Source organism: Xenopus tropicalis, chromosome 8, assembly GCF_000004195.4.
Source record: "Xenopus tropicalis strain Nigerian chromosome 8, UCB_Xtro_10.0, whole genome shotgun sequence".
NCBI classification, from domain to species: domain Eukaryota; kingdom Metazoa; phylum Chordata; class Amphibia; order Anura; family Pipidae; genus Xenopus; species Xenopus tropicalis.
In genome coordinates this window covers 97,822,568-97,841,101 of record NC_030684.2, presented here as the reverse complement: position 1 = coordinate 97,841,101, position 18,534 = coordinate 97,822,568, and the positions used below count along the sequence as shown (strand labels likewise).

The 18,534-nt window shown below is 39.0% G+C and overlaps 1 protein-coding gene across 3 annotated transcripts in view; it reads right to left on the bottom strand.

Annotated features, from left to right (window-relative positions):
• Positions 1–1,772: 1,772 nt before the first annotated feature.
• traf3 (TNF receptor associated factor 3) overlaps positions 1,773–18,534 on the bottom strand; it is an 88,947-nt gene continuing 72,185 nt past the window's right edge. For all 3 annotated transcript variants that reach the window (XM_031890884.1, XM_031890883.1, XM_002937990.5), the window contains 4 exons: positions 16,685–16,777; positions 13,190–13,330; positions 4,594–4,762; positions 1,773–3,880 (listed from right to left, as the gene is read on the bottom strand). In XM_031890884.1, coding sequence (XP_031746744.1) covers positions 3,309–3,880; positions 4,594–4,762; positions 13,190–13,330; positions 16,685–16,777 — 975 coding nt within the window. In that variant the 3' untranslated portion in view covers positions 1,773–3,308. The remainder of the gene's footprint in view (positions 3,881–4,593; positions 4,763–13,189; positions 13,331–16,684; positions 16,778–18,534) is intronic.

Below are 18,534 nucleotides of genomic sequence, written 5' to 3'. Positions count from 1 at the left end.
ACTTACTCACAAAAACATTAAAGGGCACAGCTACATTAGGCAATGGTACTCTGTAGCTGTAATGGCATTTTATGTTGCATGCCCTTAAAAAAGGAGTCCCAAAGAGACTTTGATCTGAAGAATGAGAACATAAGAACAGTAGACTAAAATTGGCAAGGCTATTTAAAGCACCATATTTTATGATTTGTTTTTTTTTTTTTAGACTGTAATACAGAACCATGCTGGTTAATTTAAGCCCAACTAAGAGCATCCCCTTTAGGACTGGTGTATCATTTCATAGAGAAATGGTTACAATGTAAAGGAACAGTTGTGCTAATAATTTTATGTCTCGGCACATTCTATTGGAGAGCACCATTATTTGTTGCACCGTAGGCAAACAATCAGAGTTTGGCCATATGCTGAACAAGGAAGACAAGATGTTCTAGAACACGCAATGGTTAATGCCTGGAATGCAATGATCCTTCTGGAAATTATACTCTACATTCAATTCAGAGCAAATCATTGTAGCCAACCGTATTGGGACCTCTTCCCAAGCTTCAGTGTTTGTCTCATTTTCCAAGCACTCTTAACACATGGCTATTAATATATGTGTTCAGAAAGTGACAGAACTTAGAAATGATAAGCCTTGACTAATGTGCAAATACAAATCACTAGCGGCCATGCAGTGTGGATTAGACTCCTGCATGCTTGTTTCAATTCAGCATAGATGACTTGGCCAATATTACTTATTTTGTAGCCTAAATATGATATTCTGCATGGTGTTCCATTTCTTCCAGTGAAAAGGGTTGTTGCAAAACATGTGTGTTCTCTATTTCAGTGCCTTTGGAATTCATCCACTTGAAGGCAGGATGGCTAGCTTGGCTTTTACCATCTGTTTAATTGTAGCCCCTGAGCTGGAACCCAGGTTGCAGAGGGCAATTAAAGTGCAATAGATAAAAGGGGGGGGGGGGTGGGGGGGTCAACATATGCTGTGCCAAAACAATATCTGTACTTTGTTTATATATATATATATATATATATATATATATATATATATATGTATATGTATATAACAAAAAGATGGCACATTTAAGGCATATAAGCATGATAAGTGTGAATGCACTTGGAATTTATCATTTATCTTGCATTTGTGTTTTGGGACTTCCCTGAACTTATCCCTTGCAGTTAAAGGCAGGCATTTGATTGGCTTGATACATCTAAGATCAACAAGTAAAGGGGATTATCATTTGGGTGCCTAGAGTTTAGGCCCTGTCTATGACTGCTCACTGGAGCAGAAGAGGCGAATTACTGAAATCTAGAATATTTTAAATGACACTGTGGGCAGCTCCTTCACAATCCAAATCTAGTCCTTTAATAGAGGTAGAGTGCCTGTTGTGTTGAGAACACAATGGAACAACAAGAGAAACAATCTCCTAAAGAGGCATTTATCCTACGCTGCTTATTTATAAAGCATTTAGAAAAACCCCTAAATTGACTAGCCATACCATCAGGAAATACAGCTCTCAGCAAACTTAACGTGCCCACAGATGACAAGTCAGGATTTGTGAACAGACAATTTACCTATGACATCTGTCAATCTGTGCTTCAGGAGATGGTGGGAGCTGTAGTTCCCAATAGCTAGAGGGCCATATTTCTTAAATCTCACGTTTTTGAAACCATGTTAGACTAGCTCAGATGTGAAAATATCTAGCTCTTCTACAATGACTTTATAAAAGCTATACATCATCCATTGCTGGTTGCCAAGCAAGGTTTTACTAATCCAAAGAAATAAATAAGATACAAGGAGGTTTATTGTTGGTGTCTGTGTTAATGCTCTTCGGTTTCAGTCTATCAGATATTTAGAACTATAAAAAAAACGGAGACGTAAAGCCAAGCCAAGCCTTTGTCATTTTAACTTTTACCTGCGACACAGACTTTGCCAAGTGGGAAAACTAAACGCAATGCTCATAAAACAAATGTAACTCATACGTTATGTCATGCCACATATTTAATATAAATTACTGCTCACCTAGAATGAATGGAATATCCTTATTGCAATGTCCCAGCATTTTACAACTCTTAATCCGATGGCCCAACATGGTCTTCTCTAATTTCAGGGAGGTCGGTATAATAATACTTTACTTTTTTCTTCCCCAGTACAGGCCAGAGTGGGACATTTGCAATCTTTAAAATTAAGGTACGTAAACATTTGCAAAGTAGATATAATTTATATATTAAATTCATGATAAATTAAAAATTATGATATTTTCTTTTACAAAAGTGTTCACAAAGACATAAATGCTACAAGTACGGCTTAATGGATAAAGACAACACAATATTTCCTGCCACCCCCACCCCCCGTATCTGCTTGCTCGTCTCACAGGCAATTCACTTGGATGCATAGGGCAGAACATAGAAAACTTTAAAGTATTTTATTTAGAACTCCAAAGTTCAACACATGCCCTAGTTTAGGGTGAAAATTTGAAGCCTGAAAATGATGCACAGCATCGAAAAAGAGCTTTTTTTTCTCCTATACTTAATAACAGTGTTAATTGTGTCATAACCTACGACATGTAGTTGGATTACATTTCAAAAGAGAAATAATAGGGTATTGAATAGCTTTTCTTTCTTATCACAAGTAATAACAAAAGTCTGTTACCTTTCTGTTAAGAAATTTCAGCTTATTCACCAGCAAAAAAAATAAAATAATAAATAGTATGTCTTATGATGGTCGCTTGTAACATTGTGAATTGTGACATGGTGGTCTACACATGTGATCTGACCCCAAACTAACTAGCTACATTATAAAGACTACATGAGGAGTGTGGGCGTGTTCAAGCGACCAATATGAAACTTCACTGCCCCCCACCCCATCCTGAAAAGAAAAACACTTTCTGATAGAATTGCCCATTTTCTACTGATTGGGTTCTCTATGCAATATATTAAAATACATATTTCTACTACCAGAATTTTGCATTGTTGGATTAATTTTGGTTAATACTGGATAACCTGTTTTGGGCAATCTCTTGACAGAAATGAGCTCTCTTCCCTCCCAGCCACTGATCTTTGACATCACAACCTTTATGTGCACAAAGAGCAAACAGCTCCTTGGGTCAAAAGACATTCCCCATGCTTTCCAGCATTCCCAGTACAACGATACACTACACTCAGATGATGATTTGTGCATTGGACCCTCTGCCCTTGTTCCTTCTGTTTTCTGTGATAGCACAACTGGTCCTTATGCAAACCTTGGCACCTCTCATTGAAAAGTGATGTACAAAACTCCATGCTGGCTTTGCCTTCTACCTATTTTGCATGTCTATCCAGCATCAAGGATCTGGTAGATCGGATGTATCTACTATCACTTTAATAAAAATAGTATCATCTTTAATGTACGTCCCATTCTCCAGGACTGTTTGGGCTACAAACACTGGGCAGCCAGAAGCAATGTTCATTTCTCCAGTAGGTTTTTTGAAGCTACTGCTGTTTGGGTCTGGTTTGAATGCATCTCCTAAATGACGTCGTGATGGTCCTTGGTCCATTAACATGAGGCTGACTTTCTGTTTAAAAGGCCAAGGAAGCAAAGCATCATATTCTCCTCTCATGATAACAAAAAATAGTGATAAATGCGTCCCTTTTCCCATCCCATCGCCGTTTAGATAAACTCTTGCACACATCTTGTAGCCAAAATATCCTGTGTAAAAAGGCTGGCTGTACAATGAGAGGGTCTTCCCCATCACAGCCTCTTGCTTCCTTCTTTTGTAGTCTCTTATTTTCCAGATCAGTACCCCATTGTAACTTGCTGTTTCTAGCACTTGGAATCTAAGATCCATGTCCGCCAACCTGATATCATGGACACTGAGCATCTGGTCATGTCTGTTGATCTGTGTCTCTAAAACACCTATCAAAAAATATAACACAAATGTAATCAGAAAAGGTCTACAGCAGGGCTGCTCAACTAGGCTGCAGCCCTGTAAAAAAAAATGTTTATGTCCACCAAATTGACTTTTCAGACAAAGTTATTATAATCTTAGTTATACATGAACATACAGTATAGTAAATTATTGGAGAACTTTATGAAAATAGTCGGACAATGAAATATTTTGGAAACCATGATTTAAGCAGGGAATTTATGGAAAACCCTAGGCATAAAGTGGCCATACATGGCAAGATCTTTCCACCAATATGCCCACCTTGGGGGGCTGATATTGTGCTAATGCGACTGTTTGGCCCAAGGGCCAAATGACTGCATTGCAATGAAGGGGGAACAAGAAGTCAGATCAGTCCAACAGGAGGGCATGAAAAAATCTAACGAGAAAAAGACCAAGATTTGTGGTTAGATCCATCATTTCTTCCTGACTAAAAATGACTTTTTCTTCCAAGAAGGGTCTTGTGTTATACTTTACTTTGAAATGAATGAAAATAAGGCACTACCCTCTGGTTGTACCCAAAGTAAGCCATGCCCAACACCATAGAGAGCACAGAGAAGAGAGAAGTGCAGGCAAGTAGAGCAGGTCCATCTTGAGCTAACTGTATAAAGCAGAAGCTGAGCAATCTTAGGGCTATTTTATGGAAATACAATTGAATAAATAGAATGACAAGTTTTTCTCTCACCTGGATTCCAAGATGCTGCATTTTTGGCCATAACTTCTAACTGTGACAGACGATTTTGTAAAGATTCGTAATTGCTCTTCATGCCATCAGCTTCATCGCCAGTTTGGCGCAGATTTCGAATTTCCTTGTCTAAATCCTTTAGCTTATCTGCTTGCCCCTCTATCACTCTCTGTAAAGAATGCAATGGCAGAAAGACACCAGCGATTAGTTCCTATTTAGAATTCCAGCTCTAGTGTAATGGACTAGTGTACAAGATATAGCTCTAACTTGTCACACAGTATATCTGTATTGTTTGGAGTTTAATTTTCACTTTTTTCTTTGTACATAAAAGCTCATTGGGATTAGGGTACTCCAAACACTCAATAACAACCGTTGACAGTATAATATGAGGGAGAGAGGTAGTAAAACAGGGTTCTTCAGTAGCGCAGTTTATACATAAACACACATACAGGCAGGTTGCATATCGGCAAGAAGTAAGCCCAGAAAAGTCTGTACGTTGCCATTGACTAAAGGTTCTTAAATCACACAGATTTGAAATCACACTACTGCCTACACAGAGAGAAATACAGACCCCATAGACCCGAGAGTTAAGGTGCCCATACGCTATAAGATCCGCTCGCTTGGCGATGTCACCAAGCGAGCGGATCTTCACCCGATATCCCCACCTACGCGTGGGCGATATCGGGTAGCAAGAAACTTAAAAAAAAAATAATCCGATCGTTTGGCCCTGGGGCCATTTGTGGTTATGGGGCAGTCGGTTCGGGGACCGTATCAACGAGCCGATGCGGTCCCCGATCCGACCGGATTTTCTAACCTGGCCGATCGAGATCTGGCCAATTTCAGGCCAGATATCGGTCAGCCAGGCCGCTCTGTTCTGCCCATACACGGGCCGATTAGCTGCCGAATCGGTCCAAGGGACCGATATCGGCAGCTATAGTCGGCCCGTGTATGGGGACCTTTACTCTGGCTGTTAGACTTATAGTCCTATACACAGGAGCACATAGTTACAACTATATGTATAGTGTTCTTCTCTGGAAAAAGCTTGACATGTAGGGTTTTCCATGTTTTCATAGGAAACAGGGTAGCTATTATTCCATAGGATACAACAGGTTGTGTTCTTTATGAAGAAAATTACTAGCCAGTCCTGCACAATTATGATATTTTAATATGCAACTAAATATTTACAAGTAAGCTTTATCTTCCATTTATTTTCCCATAAAATAAGGCAATGGGTCTGTCATTATTCAGGGTAATTCTTTTCAGCATGTCTGCATTTGCACATGCATTTAGATTTACAGGTCACACAATATCTTACTTAGAAAACATTTGCTTGCTTCTTTAAAATTTTGCATAACAGAATTACTTGTATTATATTGTTCCTTTAGGCAATTTCCTATACAGGTATGGGATCCCTTATCTGCAAACCCATTATCCAGAAAGCTCAGAATTAGGTGAAGGCCATCTCCAATACAGTTAATTTTAAGCAAATAATCCCAGTTTTTTTTTTTTTTTTGCTCTGTAATAGTTAAACAGTACCTTGTACTTAATCCCAACTAAAATACAATTAATCCTTATTAGAGGCAAAACAATCCTATTGGGTTTAAAAATGATTTTAAGGTGATACAAATTACAGAAAGATCCCGGGCCCGATTCATTAAAGTCAGAAATAAGGAGTGCTATTTATAGCATGCGTTAAAAATCTTATCACTTCTTATTTTTCGCTCGATTCACTAAAAGGACACTTGTCATAATTAAGAAGCGATGTTCTTGGCGTTATTTATCTTACAATGACATATTTTAATGAAAAAAACTATGCGATAAGCGTTATAGGGGCCGATTCACTAAAGGTCAATAACGCTTATTGCATAGTTTTTCTCATTAAAAAGCATGCGATAATTAAGTACCGATTCATCAAAGTCATTTCGCATGTGTTAATCCGCATATCGCATGCACAAAAAAAACGCATTGCGTTAATTAGCGAATAGAAATAGTACTAACGCATGATTCACAAACACATATGAAGCGTTAAACGTGCAAAATATCTGTGTGAATACTTGGGGCAGGCGGTACTTAAAGAAAATTGCGGTTCGTGAGCTATTGGCAACACAACATGGAGTTTGCAGTCGTATTTTTTCAAGTATATGTTGGCCCTAGAGTGATGCATCCTCCAGTTTTCAGGGAAATGGTGGTTTTCAGAAAGTAATGGTTAAGTGCGTAATATATTGCGCTCTGCAAGTGTCCTTTTAGTGAATCGAGTGAAAAATAAGAAGTGATAAGATTTTTAACGCATGCTATAAATAGCACTCCTTATTTCGAACTTTAGTGAATCAGGCCCCCCTTATCTGAAAAATCCCTGGCCTCAGATAATAGATCCTATGGCTGTAATACACTGTGAACAAAGGGAAATAAATGGGAACATTTAAATTAATATATAACAATATCAGAGCTGCCAATTACGATACCGGGGTCTGCGGCAGCATGCTGCCAAACATTTTCATAATCAGGAAGTGAGGTCATCGCACATGTGTATAAACTCTTTTAAGCCACTGGCCACCCACACCTTGCCGTTACTGCCCATGCTGAATTTTTTTTCAAGAAAAGCTATGAAACTGGGGGGAAGCCAGAAAACTGGGGGAACGAGACAGAAATCAGGTAACTCCTGGGAAAACAGGGGGGGTTGACAGGTATGCAAATATGAATGGGAGGCAGACATACACTGAGCTATGAAGATTTTTCATTAAAAGAGAACCCTGACCTACTGACTAGGTCTTAGAAGTGATGAAGAGACCAATTTGATGTCCATTAAAGGAGTCACACAGAGCAGTGTTCCTAAAGCATAATGACTATAAGAACTGTTCCTGCTTTAATGCAGCTAAAACCATTTAAAAACACAGGAGAAAATCACATTCAGTAAAAGAGATATTATGCTGCAGGAACAAAGCATCACTATCAAGAAGCATTTGCTGTAAGCAGTGACTTGTGCCAAGCGAGGCACTGCAAAACAGTAGTGGCAATTAAAGCGCTACCCGAATGCACACAGGAGAATGCCTGTAGGAGAGAACAGAGTGTACTGCGAGGTACCAGCAACCAAGTGACAGCAAAATACACAGAAATTCTGTGACACCGCGAGGAAGCTGTTTGGCTATAAGCACAGGAAGGAAAATGCACAATGACAGGTTATTAGATTTGTCAGCGTCAGCACTCGGCACACATACCAGCACATAGCTGAAAATGATTTTCTGCACATTATGTTACAGAAGACAATGAATTTAGAAATATTAATGCAGAAATAGGCAATTAAAAAAATATTATATACATACAATCACTTTTGCCTTTTATCTGTAAAATTCTACTTTCTGATCATTACGTGCTACTCTAATGAACAGGACTTGCATCTGGATCACAATAGATATATGTTATAAATGTATATCACAAATATTCAAGAAAGAAATCATATATTTTAGCTTCAATTTTAGCAGTATGATTCTAGTGCTTGATTCTGTACAGGTATAGGACCTGTTATCCAGAATGCTCGGGACCAAGGGTATTCCGGATAAGGGGTCTTTCCGTAATTTGTATCTCCATACCTTAAATCTACTAAAAAGAATCAATAAAACATTATTTAAACCCAATAGGATTATTTTGCATCCAATAAAGATTAATTATATCTTAGTTGGGATCAAGGTACTGTTTTATTATTACAGAGAAAAAGGAAATCAGTTTTAAAATTCTCAACTAAGTGCAGTGAGAAAAGTGCAATTTTGAATGCAATAATCATGATTTTTTCCACACAATGCAGTGGTTTTTCCCAGAATTTCGGTGTCACTATGGCTGCAGAGGAGTGATGCAATTGAGCTGTGCCTACCACAATTCTATTTTTTTAACTCTGCTGTCATTTACGGTGTGCGAGTGGCATGTGTGCCCTATACTTGTGGTGCAACTAAATTGTGGCGATTGACACAGGGCTCAGAGAGAACCATGGTCTGGTCCACACGTGCCAGCAGCACCAGGGTTCCCCTGCATCAATAGGGGCAGCAGTGCTCAATTCGAAATGGAAGGCAGAAGGGACTGACCGGCACTAAGGGCAGCTATAGGGAAGTGTGAGGAGCACATTTTGACGCAAGTACCTTTAAATAAAGGTAATAAAAGGAATAAAAGGTCAGTTTCCCTGTCAACTGACTTAGGGGAAAGTGCGAGAACGGCAAGTGCCATTGTGGACATACATAAGCTCATAAGGATAAGATCTGCAGTAGGAAAAAATAAAGTTTACAAAAAAAATTGTTTCCAGGCAGCTAGATGGAGATCCATAAATAATATCAGCTGCAGTCTGTGATCATTAGATATAGCAGAAAGTGAAAAGTATATGGATGTTTTTCATAGGTTCCTTCCATTATATTGCATATCTTTAATAGGTCAGTATCACAAATTCATATTTATTTTGTCTTTTTAACCTATTTAATAAACTATTGGTGTTCACCCTTAACCCAACATTTACTATTGACAGACATCATGAGAAAATTGGGGTGCACCAGGGAAAGGTTGGTCTAAGAAAGCGCAGTATTCAGTAATTCTGCTGAAAATGCATTCCCCATCTGTTTATGAACAGCCAGTCATTTTTTAAAATGAAATTCTAAAATCCCTGTCAAATGCAGAATTGCCTCACTTCCTTTCCATGGTGACCTTTTCTTATAGGCTGCTCTTTTCTCTTACTATCACTACACAGAGTGAGAAACACAGTATATGCAGCCAAGCAGATTATTCAATGAGAGAATTTCATGCACCGAAGGAACAAGGAAGTTGCCCAGAAGCCACAGTCATTTCTTATTCTGATACTACAAGTTTCACTGACACCTTGGATGGGCGATTTCTTTGAAAACATTTGCATTTTATGTAACAAATATAGGGGTAAAAAACAGGTCTCATTAAAGGGATTCTGTTGTGGTTTTTACAGTATAGTTTTTATTACTAAATTACACTGTGTACATTGCAAGTAATTCATTCTACCATTTAAAATGTTATTCTGGAACTAATAAATGTATTTTTTTAGTTGTAATATTGGTGGGTAGGCAGCCATCTCAGGCCTGATCCTGAGATTTTAGAAAGAGCCAGAACTGCATATGAGAACAGTTTTCATATTGTTTCTCCTAGGAGCCTGACTTGGGAGTTTTACAATTGAGTACTATTCTCATATCTACCCCTAGGTGGGGCATGGGAGTATTTTTAGCAACAGGTGTCAGGGAGCTGCTATCTTTTCGCTTTCTAATTATTCTGCTGATTGGCTGCTGAGGGGGAAAAGAGGGGGGCAATATCACTAACTTGCAGCACAGCAGTAAAGAAATTTATCAGAGCACATGGCAGGATTAAATTATGTATTTGTTAAAAAAAAAAAAAAAGTTTTCCCGTGGCAGAATCCCTTTAACTACATTAATATGTTTTTAGCCAGAGTGAGGCTAATCTACTGTACATTTGGATTGTTCTACTGTATAATTTGGATTTGCTTACCTTACGTTTGTAAAAACATTATTTAAACATTAAACCCAATAGGATTGTTTTGCCTGCAATTAGGATTAATTATATTTTAGTTGGGATCAAGTACAAGGTACTGTTTTATTGTTACAGTAAAAAAGGTAATCCTCATTAAAAATTTGGATTATTTGATTAAATTAGAGTTCATGGGAGTTAGTCTTCCTGTATTTCAGAGGTTTCTGGTTGATGGATGTCTGGATAATGTATCCCATAGTTGTTCATTTACAGGCAAACATGACAGCATGGAAAGCACTTATCTATGTTAAAGGAGAACTAAACCCCCCTGGGTAGAAAAGCACCACCCAACTGACCTCCATCAGTCCCCTCATTTCTCCCACTGTGCACAGTCTATTTTCTAGAAAAGTGCACCTATCTGAACAACTGAAATAAAAATGCAGTGCAGCACGGCAGACATTGCAGGCGCCATCTTCACTCACTTTTGATCCTATTTGTGTTTCTCCGCTGATACAAATGGGGTTATGTAATAAAAGACACATTGTTTGCCCAGGAGCAGGAACCCATAGCAACCAATCAGCAAGTAGAATTTATTGGTCGCCTGTTTAAAATCAAACATATTATTGGTTGCTATGGGTAACTGCTCCTGGGCAAACTTTGTCTTTTATTACATATGGGGGTAAGTGTGTAGAGCATAAGCAGTTAAAGCTGATTCTGCACTTAAAGGGACAGTAACACCAAAAAATGAAAGTGTATAAAAGTAATTACTATATAATGTACTGCTGCCCTGTATTGGTACAACTGGTGTGTTTTCCTTAGAAAGACTACTATAGTTTATATAATAAAGCTTCTGTGTAGCCACGGGGGCAGCCATTTACAGGAGAAAAGGCACAGGTTACTTAGCAGATAACAGATAAAACCCCATTATATTCTACAAAGCTTATCTGTTATCTGCTATGTGCCTGTGCCTTTTCTCATTTTTCCCAGCTTCAATGGCTGCCCCCGTGTAGACATAGCAGCTCATTTATATAAACTATAGTAGCGTTTCTGTTACAAACTTACCAGTTTTACCAGCGCAGGGCAACTGTACATTATATTTTAAATACTTTAAAACACTTTCATTTTTTGGTGTTACTGTTCCTTTAAGCTCCAATTGCCCATGATCTTGCAGGCTCTGTGTCAGCATGACAAGAAAAGGATTGGAAGTGAGTGAAGATGGCGCCTGCAATCTCCACTGCGCTGCGCTGCATTTTTATTTCAGTTGTTCAAATAGGGGAACTTTTCTATGAAATAGACAGTGTGGCGTGGGAGAGCTGTGGGGGCTGATGGAGGGCAGTTAAGGGGGGTTTAGTTCTCCTTTAAGATTAAATGTGTGATAGAGGCAAACAGTCCATACGTGTACAGTCAAGCAGAAGTCGATATTCAATACTAAATCAGAAAGGGGAATTTCAAGGATTGTACAAAGTGCAATGCTGATAGCAGAAATGAAAAAAGCGCTTGGTCATTTAATTATCATAGGGTGGCTATTTTCTCTTCAAAGAATCCCGTAAGTGTGACACCCAAGTGCTGCCAGGGAAATCATTGTAAGGAAATGAGTTACTGATATGATTGTGCCCCATACCATAACTTTCATTCTGACAGCACAGCCACAGCCTTCTTGCAAACTACAGGAGAACTTATGTGAACGCACCCGGGGCGCAGAGGGTGTGGAGAATTATGCACTGTGTTCTTAACTATTAATTTCTATGCAAAGTGGATGATATTCTGATTTAGTAAGACTTAATGCCTGACGAATGGATGTCTTCCTGGTATGCCCACCTTGAGGTGGGTGATATTGAGAGGGCCAAACCATCGCATCACAATGTTTAAAATGCAGTTTGTCATGCTGTGTGGCCCTTGCTCAAATAGGATTTTTTACATGCCCATTCAATATCAGGGCAATTTTTGGGCAAGCTCATTGGAAGGCCCCATACACAGGCAGATAAGCTGCCGACTTGGTCTGAAGGAGCTGCATAAGGCAGATTAAATCTGCCCCTGTATGGCCACCATCAGTGTCAGACTATGCTGGCGGGACACGGCCCCAACACTGATTTCCCTCTCCCAAACGTGCTAAAGATAAGTATAATATGCATGCACTTGGAGGGAAGGAGGATGGGGGTCAGCGGGGCCGAGGCCTCAGGGGGGCATCCCTGGTGGCCCCCGCACAACCCAGTCTGACCCAGGCCACCTTAAGTCACTGATAACAAGCAGATTGTGGACAACCCTTGTGTAAACAGGGGCCCTCATTTACTAAGAACAGACAAGGAGCAGAAATCTGTATGTTGTGCATGCTCCACAATACAGCTCTTCTTCACAAAATTCCAGCATCCCTTTGCCTAATACAGGTGCAAACCTCAGTTTGTACATTTTGCACATGTTGATCATGCAGGCATTCAAGGGTAACCTTTACCAAATCCTTGGTCAACAGGAGTTATACAATACAAGGTTCCCTTGGGACCATAGCACTGCACATGGTGTCACAATTAGTAGGCATTAAGCACACCAACTTCAATTGTCAAAGCTGCAGAAGCAGGAAGTAATTGCTTATAGAAGAAAATTAGTACTATTTTTTGCACCAGGAACTGTACTACTCAACGTAAATACCACTATTTTTTTCCCCTCCAGTTTGGATCCTGAGATTTCCACTACTGTCCCAGCCACAAGCAGCCCTACCTCTGTTCTGATGGCTGCAGAATGACACTACTGATTGAGAGTGACTGTAGTTTAGCTTTTCTAACAAGTCTACCCCTAATGTGTAGCTGGTCATTTATAGAGTCTCATACCAAAAAATGGCTGTACTGGAAGCAATTTTGAGCCTCTTTGGGACCTAGCACTTTCATCCTTGGGTTTTGTAAATAAGGTTTACTAAGTGCATTTAAAAAGCATAAAATTAGGTCTTTAATCCAGAGCTACAAAACAGATAACTACCTTGTAACCACCCAAATTTTTTTTTAAAAATTATAATATATGTAAGGCTATGCTTATACACTTTTAATAATGTATTACTGTGGTCATCCAACCCATTTGGTGTTAACTGAATGCTTACTGCAGCACTGTGTACAGCAGTGATAGTTACCTGAAGTTGTATAATCCTTGCTTCATTATTTCGCAGCTGCTCCTTGTGTCGCTCTATTTCAATTTCGAAGCTACACATCTGGTTGTGTAATATCTGAATACTTTTATTCTTTTCAGAGCTTTCGTTTTGTAACATGGACACCTGTTAAAAAATAAATAAATAAAAAAGGTCTGCATATTCTAATATACAGTAGTTGTCAGAACTCCCCTCATTAAAAACCAACAAACTACAGTAAATGTGCAGTGATTAATAATTTGTTTAGTAGGCAGAAATGAGATTTTCGTCTGCACTACTGTATTGATATTACACAGAATATTTATGCAGAATAGAAGCAGGTTGCAAAAATATATGGGGGAATACACTTCATGACAGGTGCCATATAAAAGGGCTGGCCAACCATCCTTCATGGCTTACGAGTATAGTAACAAAAATAAAGAAAACTTCTGACACTGTACCTAGAACACAGTTCATACCAAATATTCCTCTTTTTTTCACAGATATTAATCCATAAGATGTAATTTACAGAGACCCAATGGAGAGTAGCGCAAGAGCATGAAGGGTTACATAAGAACACACCTTAATGCTCATTTACGTAGCGCTTTTGCCCAGCAGTACATGCAACTGATAAATAATCTGACGCAAGGTGCAAAGTGCAGCATCAGTGGTTGCACACCAGCCCTGTCTTATGTACAGAGACCCCCTGTGTCCAGCATCTGCAGCAGCTTTAATTGTACATCTGAATGACATGCAACTTGAGGAACAGGTAGTAGTACTCCTAGGCACCTCCTGCCCCTCATAAATACGGAAAATGGAGCATAGGAGGCAGGGTGCAAAGTTCAAAAACATAAAGAATTGCACCCATTTCTTGCACTTTGCACCCTGCCTTCCATGTTTTAAATGACCTCTATGATTTGTTCCTTACAGTTCATAGGCACAAACATGTTAATTGCAGACAAAAAAAGATTATATTTTATATATATATATATATATATATATATATATATATATATATATATATATATATATATATATAGCAAAAAAAAAAAAAAACAATGTTCAGCCTGTTGATATATTTATTTTCTAAAAAAACAGAACAGAGAATGTAATTAAAAATTCACACTAAATGAATCATTGTCTTTACAACAAGATATTTTACAAAAATAAACAGCAGACATTCCTATATAAAAATATCTTTTCAAAAAATAGGTATATACTGTGTATAGTTTCTACACTGCTTTATACACCACTTTTTTTCTCCTCAGCCCCACTGACTTTAAAGGATTATGCTAACTGTAAGGTACATTTTCAAATAAATCAAAATATACACCTACATATCCCCACCTTTAACTTGTAATGGATTTTGCCTACTGATTCAAAAATGGGGAAGGACAGTGTAAAATCATGAAAATAAAGAAAGGAAAAGAAACGGAAAATTATGCAGCTTGGTAAATTGCACCCTTATATTTTGCCTTTATGTATGTATATACAACACACACACACAATAGGAATAACACAGTTCCTTATTGCTTCTTTCTACATGTCCAGACAATGTGTTGTGGTTTGCTATTCTGGTACTTTGGTAGATCCTGGGATTTCCAGTGATTCAAAAACCCCATGCAAAAGGAAGCAGGAAATAAAAAGAAAAAAACATGACACACAGATCCCATCAAACGTTAGAATTAACATTAAAGCTTAAGGTTATTGTTAAAATGGGGTTGAAATCCAATTCGAATAGTTCCCATAGAATATCTGTGGCTGGATGGAAAATACCGTAAATCATATGCTTGTTTTTTTAATGACTAAACTCAGAGGAAGGGTTACTACCATGCAGTGGTGAAATAACTGCAGCTTTTACAGCTGGCAATAGGAGATTCAAGTGCACTAACTGTAGCCTATGATAAGCATATCATCTCCAGCGCCGGATTTTAAATCCTGGCGCCCCAAGGCTGCCACCATTTGACCCCCCCCTACCGTGCACGCATGTGCAAACGCGCAACCAAACATCTCTCCACCCCCCTCCCCCCCCCGCCAAGCGTGCATGTGCAGGCTTTTGAACTCCCATACAGAGCAGTGGGGAGAAGTCCCCATTGCTCCGTATGAGAGCAAAATGTCAAATTTTTTTGCGGCAGGGCGGCGTGCCGCCCTAGGCCCGGGCCTTTGTGGCCTCAAATCCAGGCCTGATCATCATCTTTGATCCACAGATTATTTAGTGAATAAAGTACACCCTTTTGTAAAATATAAGGAGTTTCATGACCATATAAAAGCACAAGGCCGAAGGCCTACAGGTCATGAAACTCCCAGGTGATTTCTAATATCCTCATACAAATGGAATATTCTGGTAATTTTTCCAAGTCTCCATGTGATCATATATAGCAGAAAAGTCAAAACCTTTTTTAATCAGAGCTACATAGATGTTAGGGCAAAAAGCAGTATTGGTAAGCCATGCAAATATGTTTTAAAAAAGAGAAAAGTAAAAGGGCAGTAATACTAATAAGCAAGTGGCTCCTACTGCACAGGATCCAAAAAGTAGATTTACAAAAATCCATAGAACATTTTTGCCGGTGGGATGGCATACGCGGCGCTGCGATTTGCCGAAGTCGCCTAAAGTTTCCTCTCAAGGCAACTTACCAAATTACAGAGCGATCCCTATCTAGAAGACCCCAGGTCCCAAGCATTCTGGATAACAAGTCCTATACCTGTATTTACAGCCTGCAGGCAAAATCCCAGGAGTTTGCAAAGGGAATATTGTTCAAATGGATGACATATATAAGGATTTTTGTAGCTAGATTTTTGACTTGTCATGGTGCTATACATTTACTGCTGCAATCTAAGGTTTATTAAAGTGTAAAATTACACAGAAAAACTCTGTCATGGGATTGTTAGAAGCATGCTTATCAATGGGTGAAAGTTACAGTTCAACATTTGGTAAATAGGCTTCTAAAAATCCCATAGGAATGAATAGAAAGTGAGTGATTTTTTCTGTAGTGAGCTCTTATTTAACACTTTAATAACCTGGGTAACACAGAAACACCAGGCTGACAAATGAAAGAATCTTCACTTTATTTAGACAACCAAGTTGTGAGGCAAATCGGGCTTATCTGAATATTCTTTTCTCACAATGGCTCATTGGAATATCAATTAGGGTGGAAATAACTGTGGGCTAACAGACTGCAAAGTTGGAATCCGAGTTAGTAACTGTTGTCGGCCTGCGAACGGGTACCTTTACATTTCTCATTGTTCTAGACTAGTAATGTTGGGAGGGAAAACCATGCTGCCCCAAGAAATAGGTGACTGATAATGGAAAATGGAGTCTGGAGTTTTTTTTACCTTATCTGGAGTGCCATAGATTTGCCCATTTCAGTTCTTTGGCACAGTATACGATCATTGGTATCAAAGTATTATTGTAAGCACAACTTGATTAACACAGAAAAATGACCATAAAATTGTGTGTCGTACCACCAAATGCCTCTCTATATGTAGCTGTTGGAGAATTACCTTTGCTTCCAGATAGTTACTCCATTCCTTCATCAGATTCACATGCTGAACAGCTGAGCTAGCCTCATGTGCTTTAATCTGTTGGTTTGTTCCCTGTGAGACCCAAGACAGCAGAAAAAATACAATGCTTTAAGAACTTGACAAGAAATAGGAAGGAAAATTATGCAAGCAAAAATGTTTCTTCCTTGTATTTATATTTAGTTTCAGCATTACTGTAACCAGATCGATGACTATTCCTATGCCAATTAATACAGTTATAGTAATGCAGGAAATCCAGATAAATGCATTTACTTCTCCAACTATATCAGCATTTTAAGACATTGCAGCACTCATCTGATGGCACCAACAAAAAAAAAAAACGATAAATGACCAAATAAGTTTGGAAATCTATAGGTTTTAATCAAGGTGATAAGGGTAAGAAAACAGTTTTACAAAGGGGATGTAAACTCAAAACTCATCATCCTTGTGTGTGTTATTTAGACCAAATTAAAAGCCTTTGTATTTGCATCTCATACTGTTACCCTGAAATGAACTCTGATCACAGCTCCTGGAAACCTACACGGCCAATGGCCGTCCTGTTGTGAAAAAAGCAGAGGACTGCTGTGTACCAGACTTGAAAAAAAGCACAGGAGTTTGTTTACTGGATTGCCATTGGTCAGTTGCTGATAAGAGCAAGTCAGGCACAGATAAGAAAGTGAAACAGGAGCAGAGAGTGAACCTACTCCTCATTCTGCTGCAGATACTGAGGAATACAGTGCTCCAGTTATCTGTGTTTTAACCCTGTCTTAGGGTGGCCACCATACACAATGTCGCCAAGCGAGCGGATCTTCTCCCGATATCCCACCTACGGGTGGGCGATATCGCGCATATGTAGGCTAATTCGATCATTTGGCCCTGGGGCCAAACCACCGAATTATAACGGAAGCAATGGGCGCAGTCAGTTCGGGGACCGCATCAACAAGCCGATGTGGTCCCCAATCTGACTAAATCTTTTAACCTGCCGATTGATATCTGGCCAATTTCAGGCCAGATATTGGTTGGGCATGCCCCTCTTTCCTGCCCCTACACGGGCCAATAAGCTGCCGAATTGGTCCAAGGGACCGATATCGGCAGCTACAATCGGTCAGTGTATGGCCACCTTTAACTGCTTTGCCATCTGAATATTTTCCTATCTTAGGGCTATATATAAACACTGAGCTAAGATTTTGAATTTACATCTCCTTTAAGATGATAAGAGGTGCACTGTTTGCTCCAGGTCTATTAACTCATAGTAACCAGTTAGATATTTTCATACAAACTGCAGACCTGAATACTACATCCTGGTTGGCTGCAATGAAAGTATTATTACATTACCTCATTACAAGGCTAATGTCACAATGACAGATTTACAAGATGTAGTCATAACCTTTTCCAAAATAATTCCAGTGACAAAACATGTGAGGAGGTCTTTGGTGTCTTACAATTTGAGAAAAGTATTAGCTGTAAAACACCTGCACATCTCCTGGGTGGCATTAGCCTTACAAGCTGATTTAAGACGTTTCCAGAATTTCCAAGACAAAACATATCATGGCAATTACTGTAGAAGAGATTGTGACAAGAGTAATACAAATTCCATGAGAATCATCATTTGTCACATTTATATATGCTGAAATACAGCTGCAAAACAGTTCTTCTCTTTCTGCATTTGAAATCGTGGCTGGGGAGGAGGGACTAAAACACAGATTTTACAAATTGTAACAACTTCTCTAACTTATTGCTTTAGGGCAATAACACACAGGGGAGATTTGTAGCCAGTGTAAAAAATGCCAGCTCTGGCCAGGGATGCTGCTATGAAGCCAGTTGAGAAACTC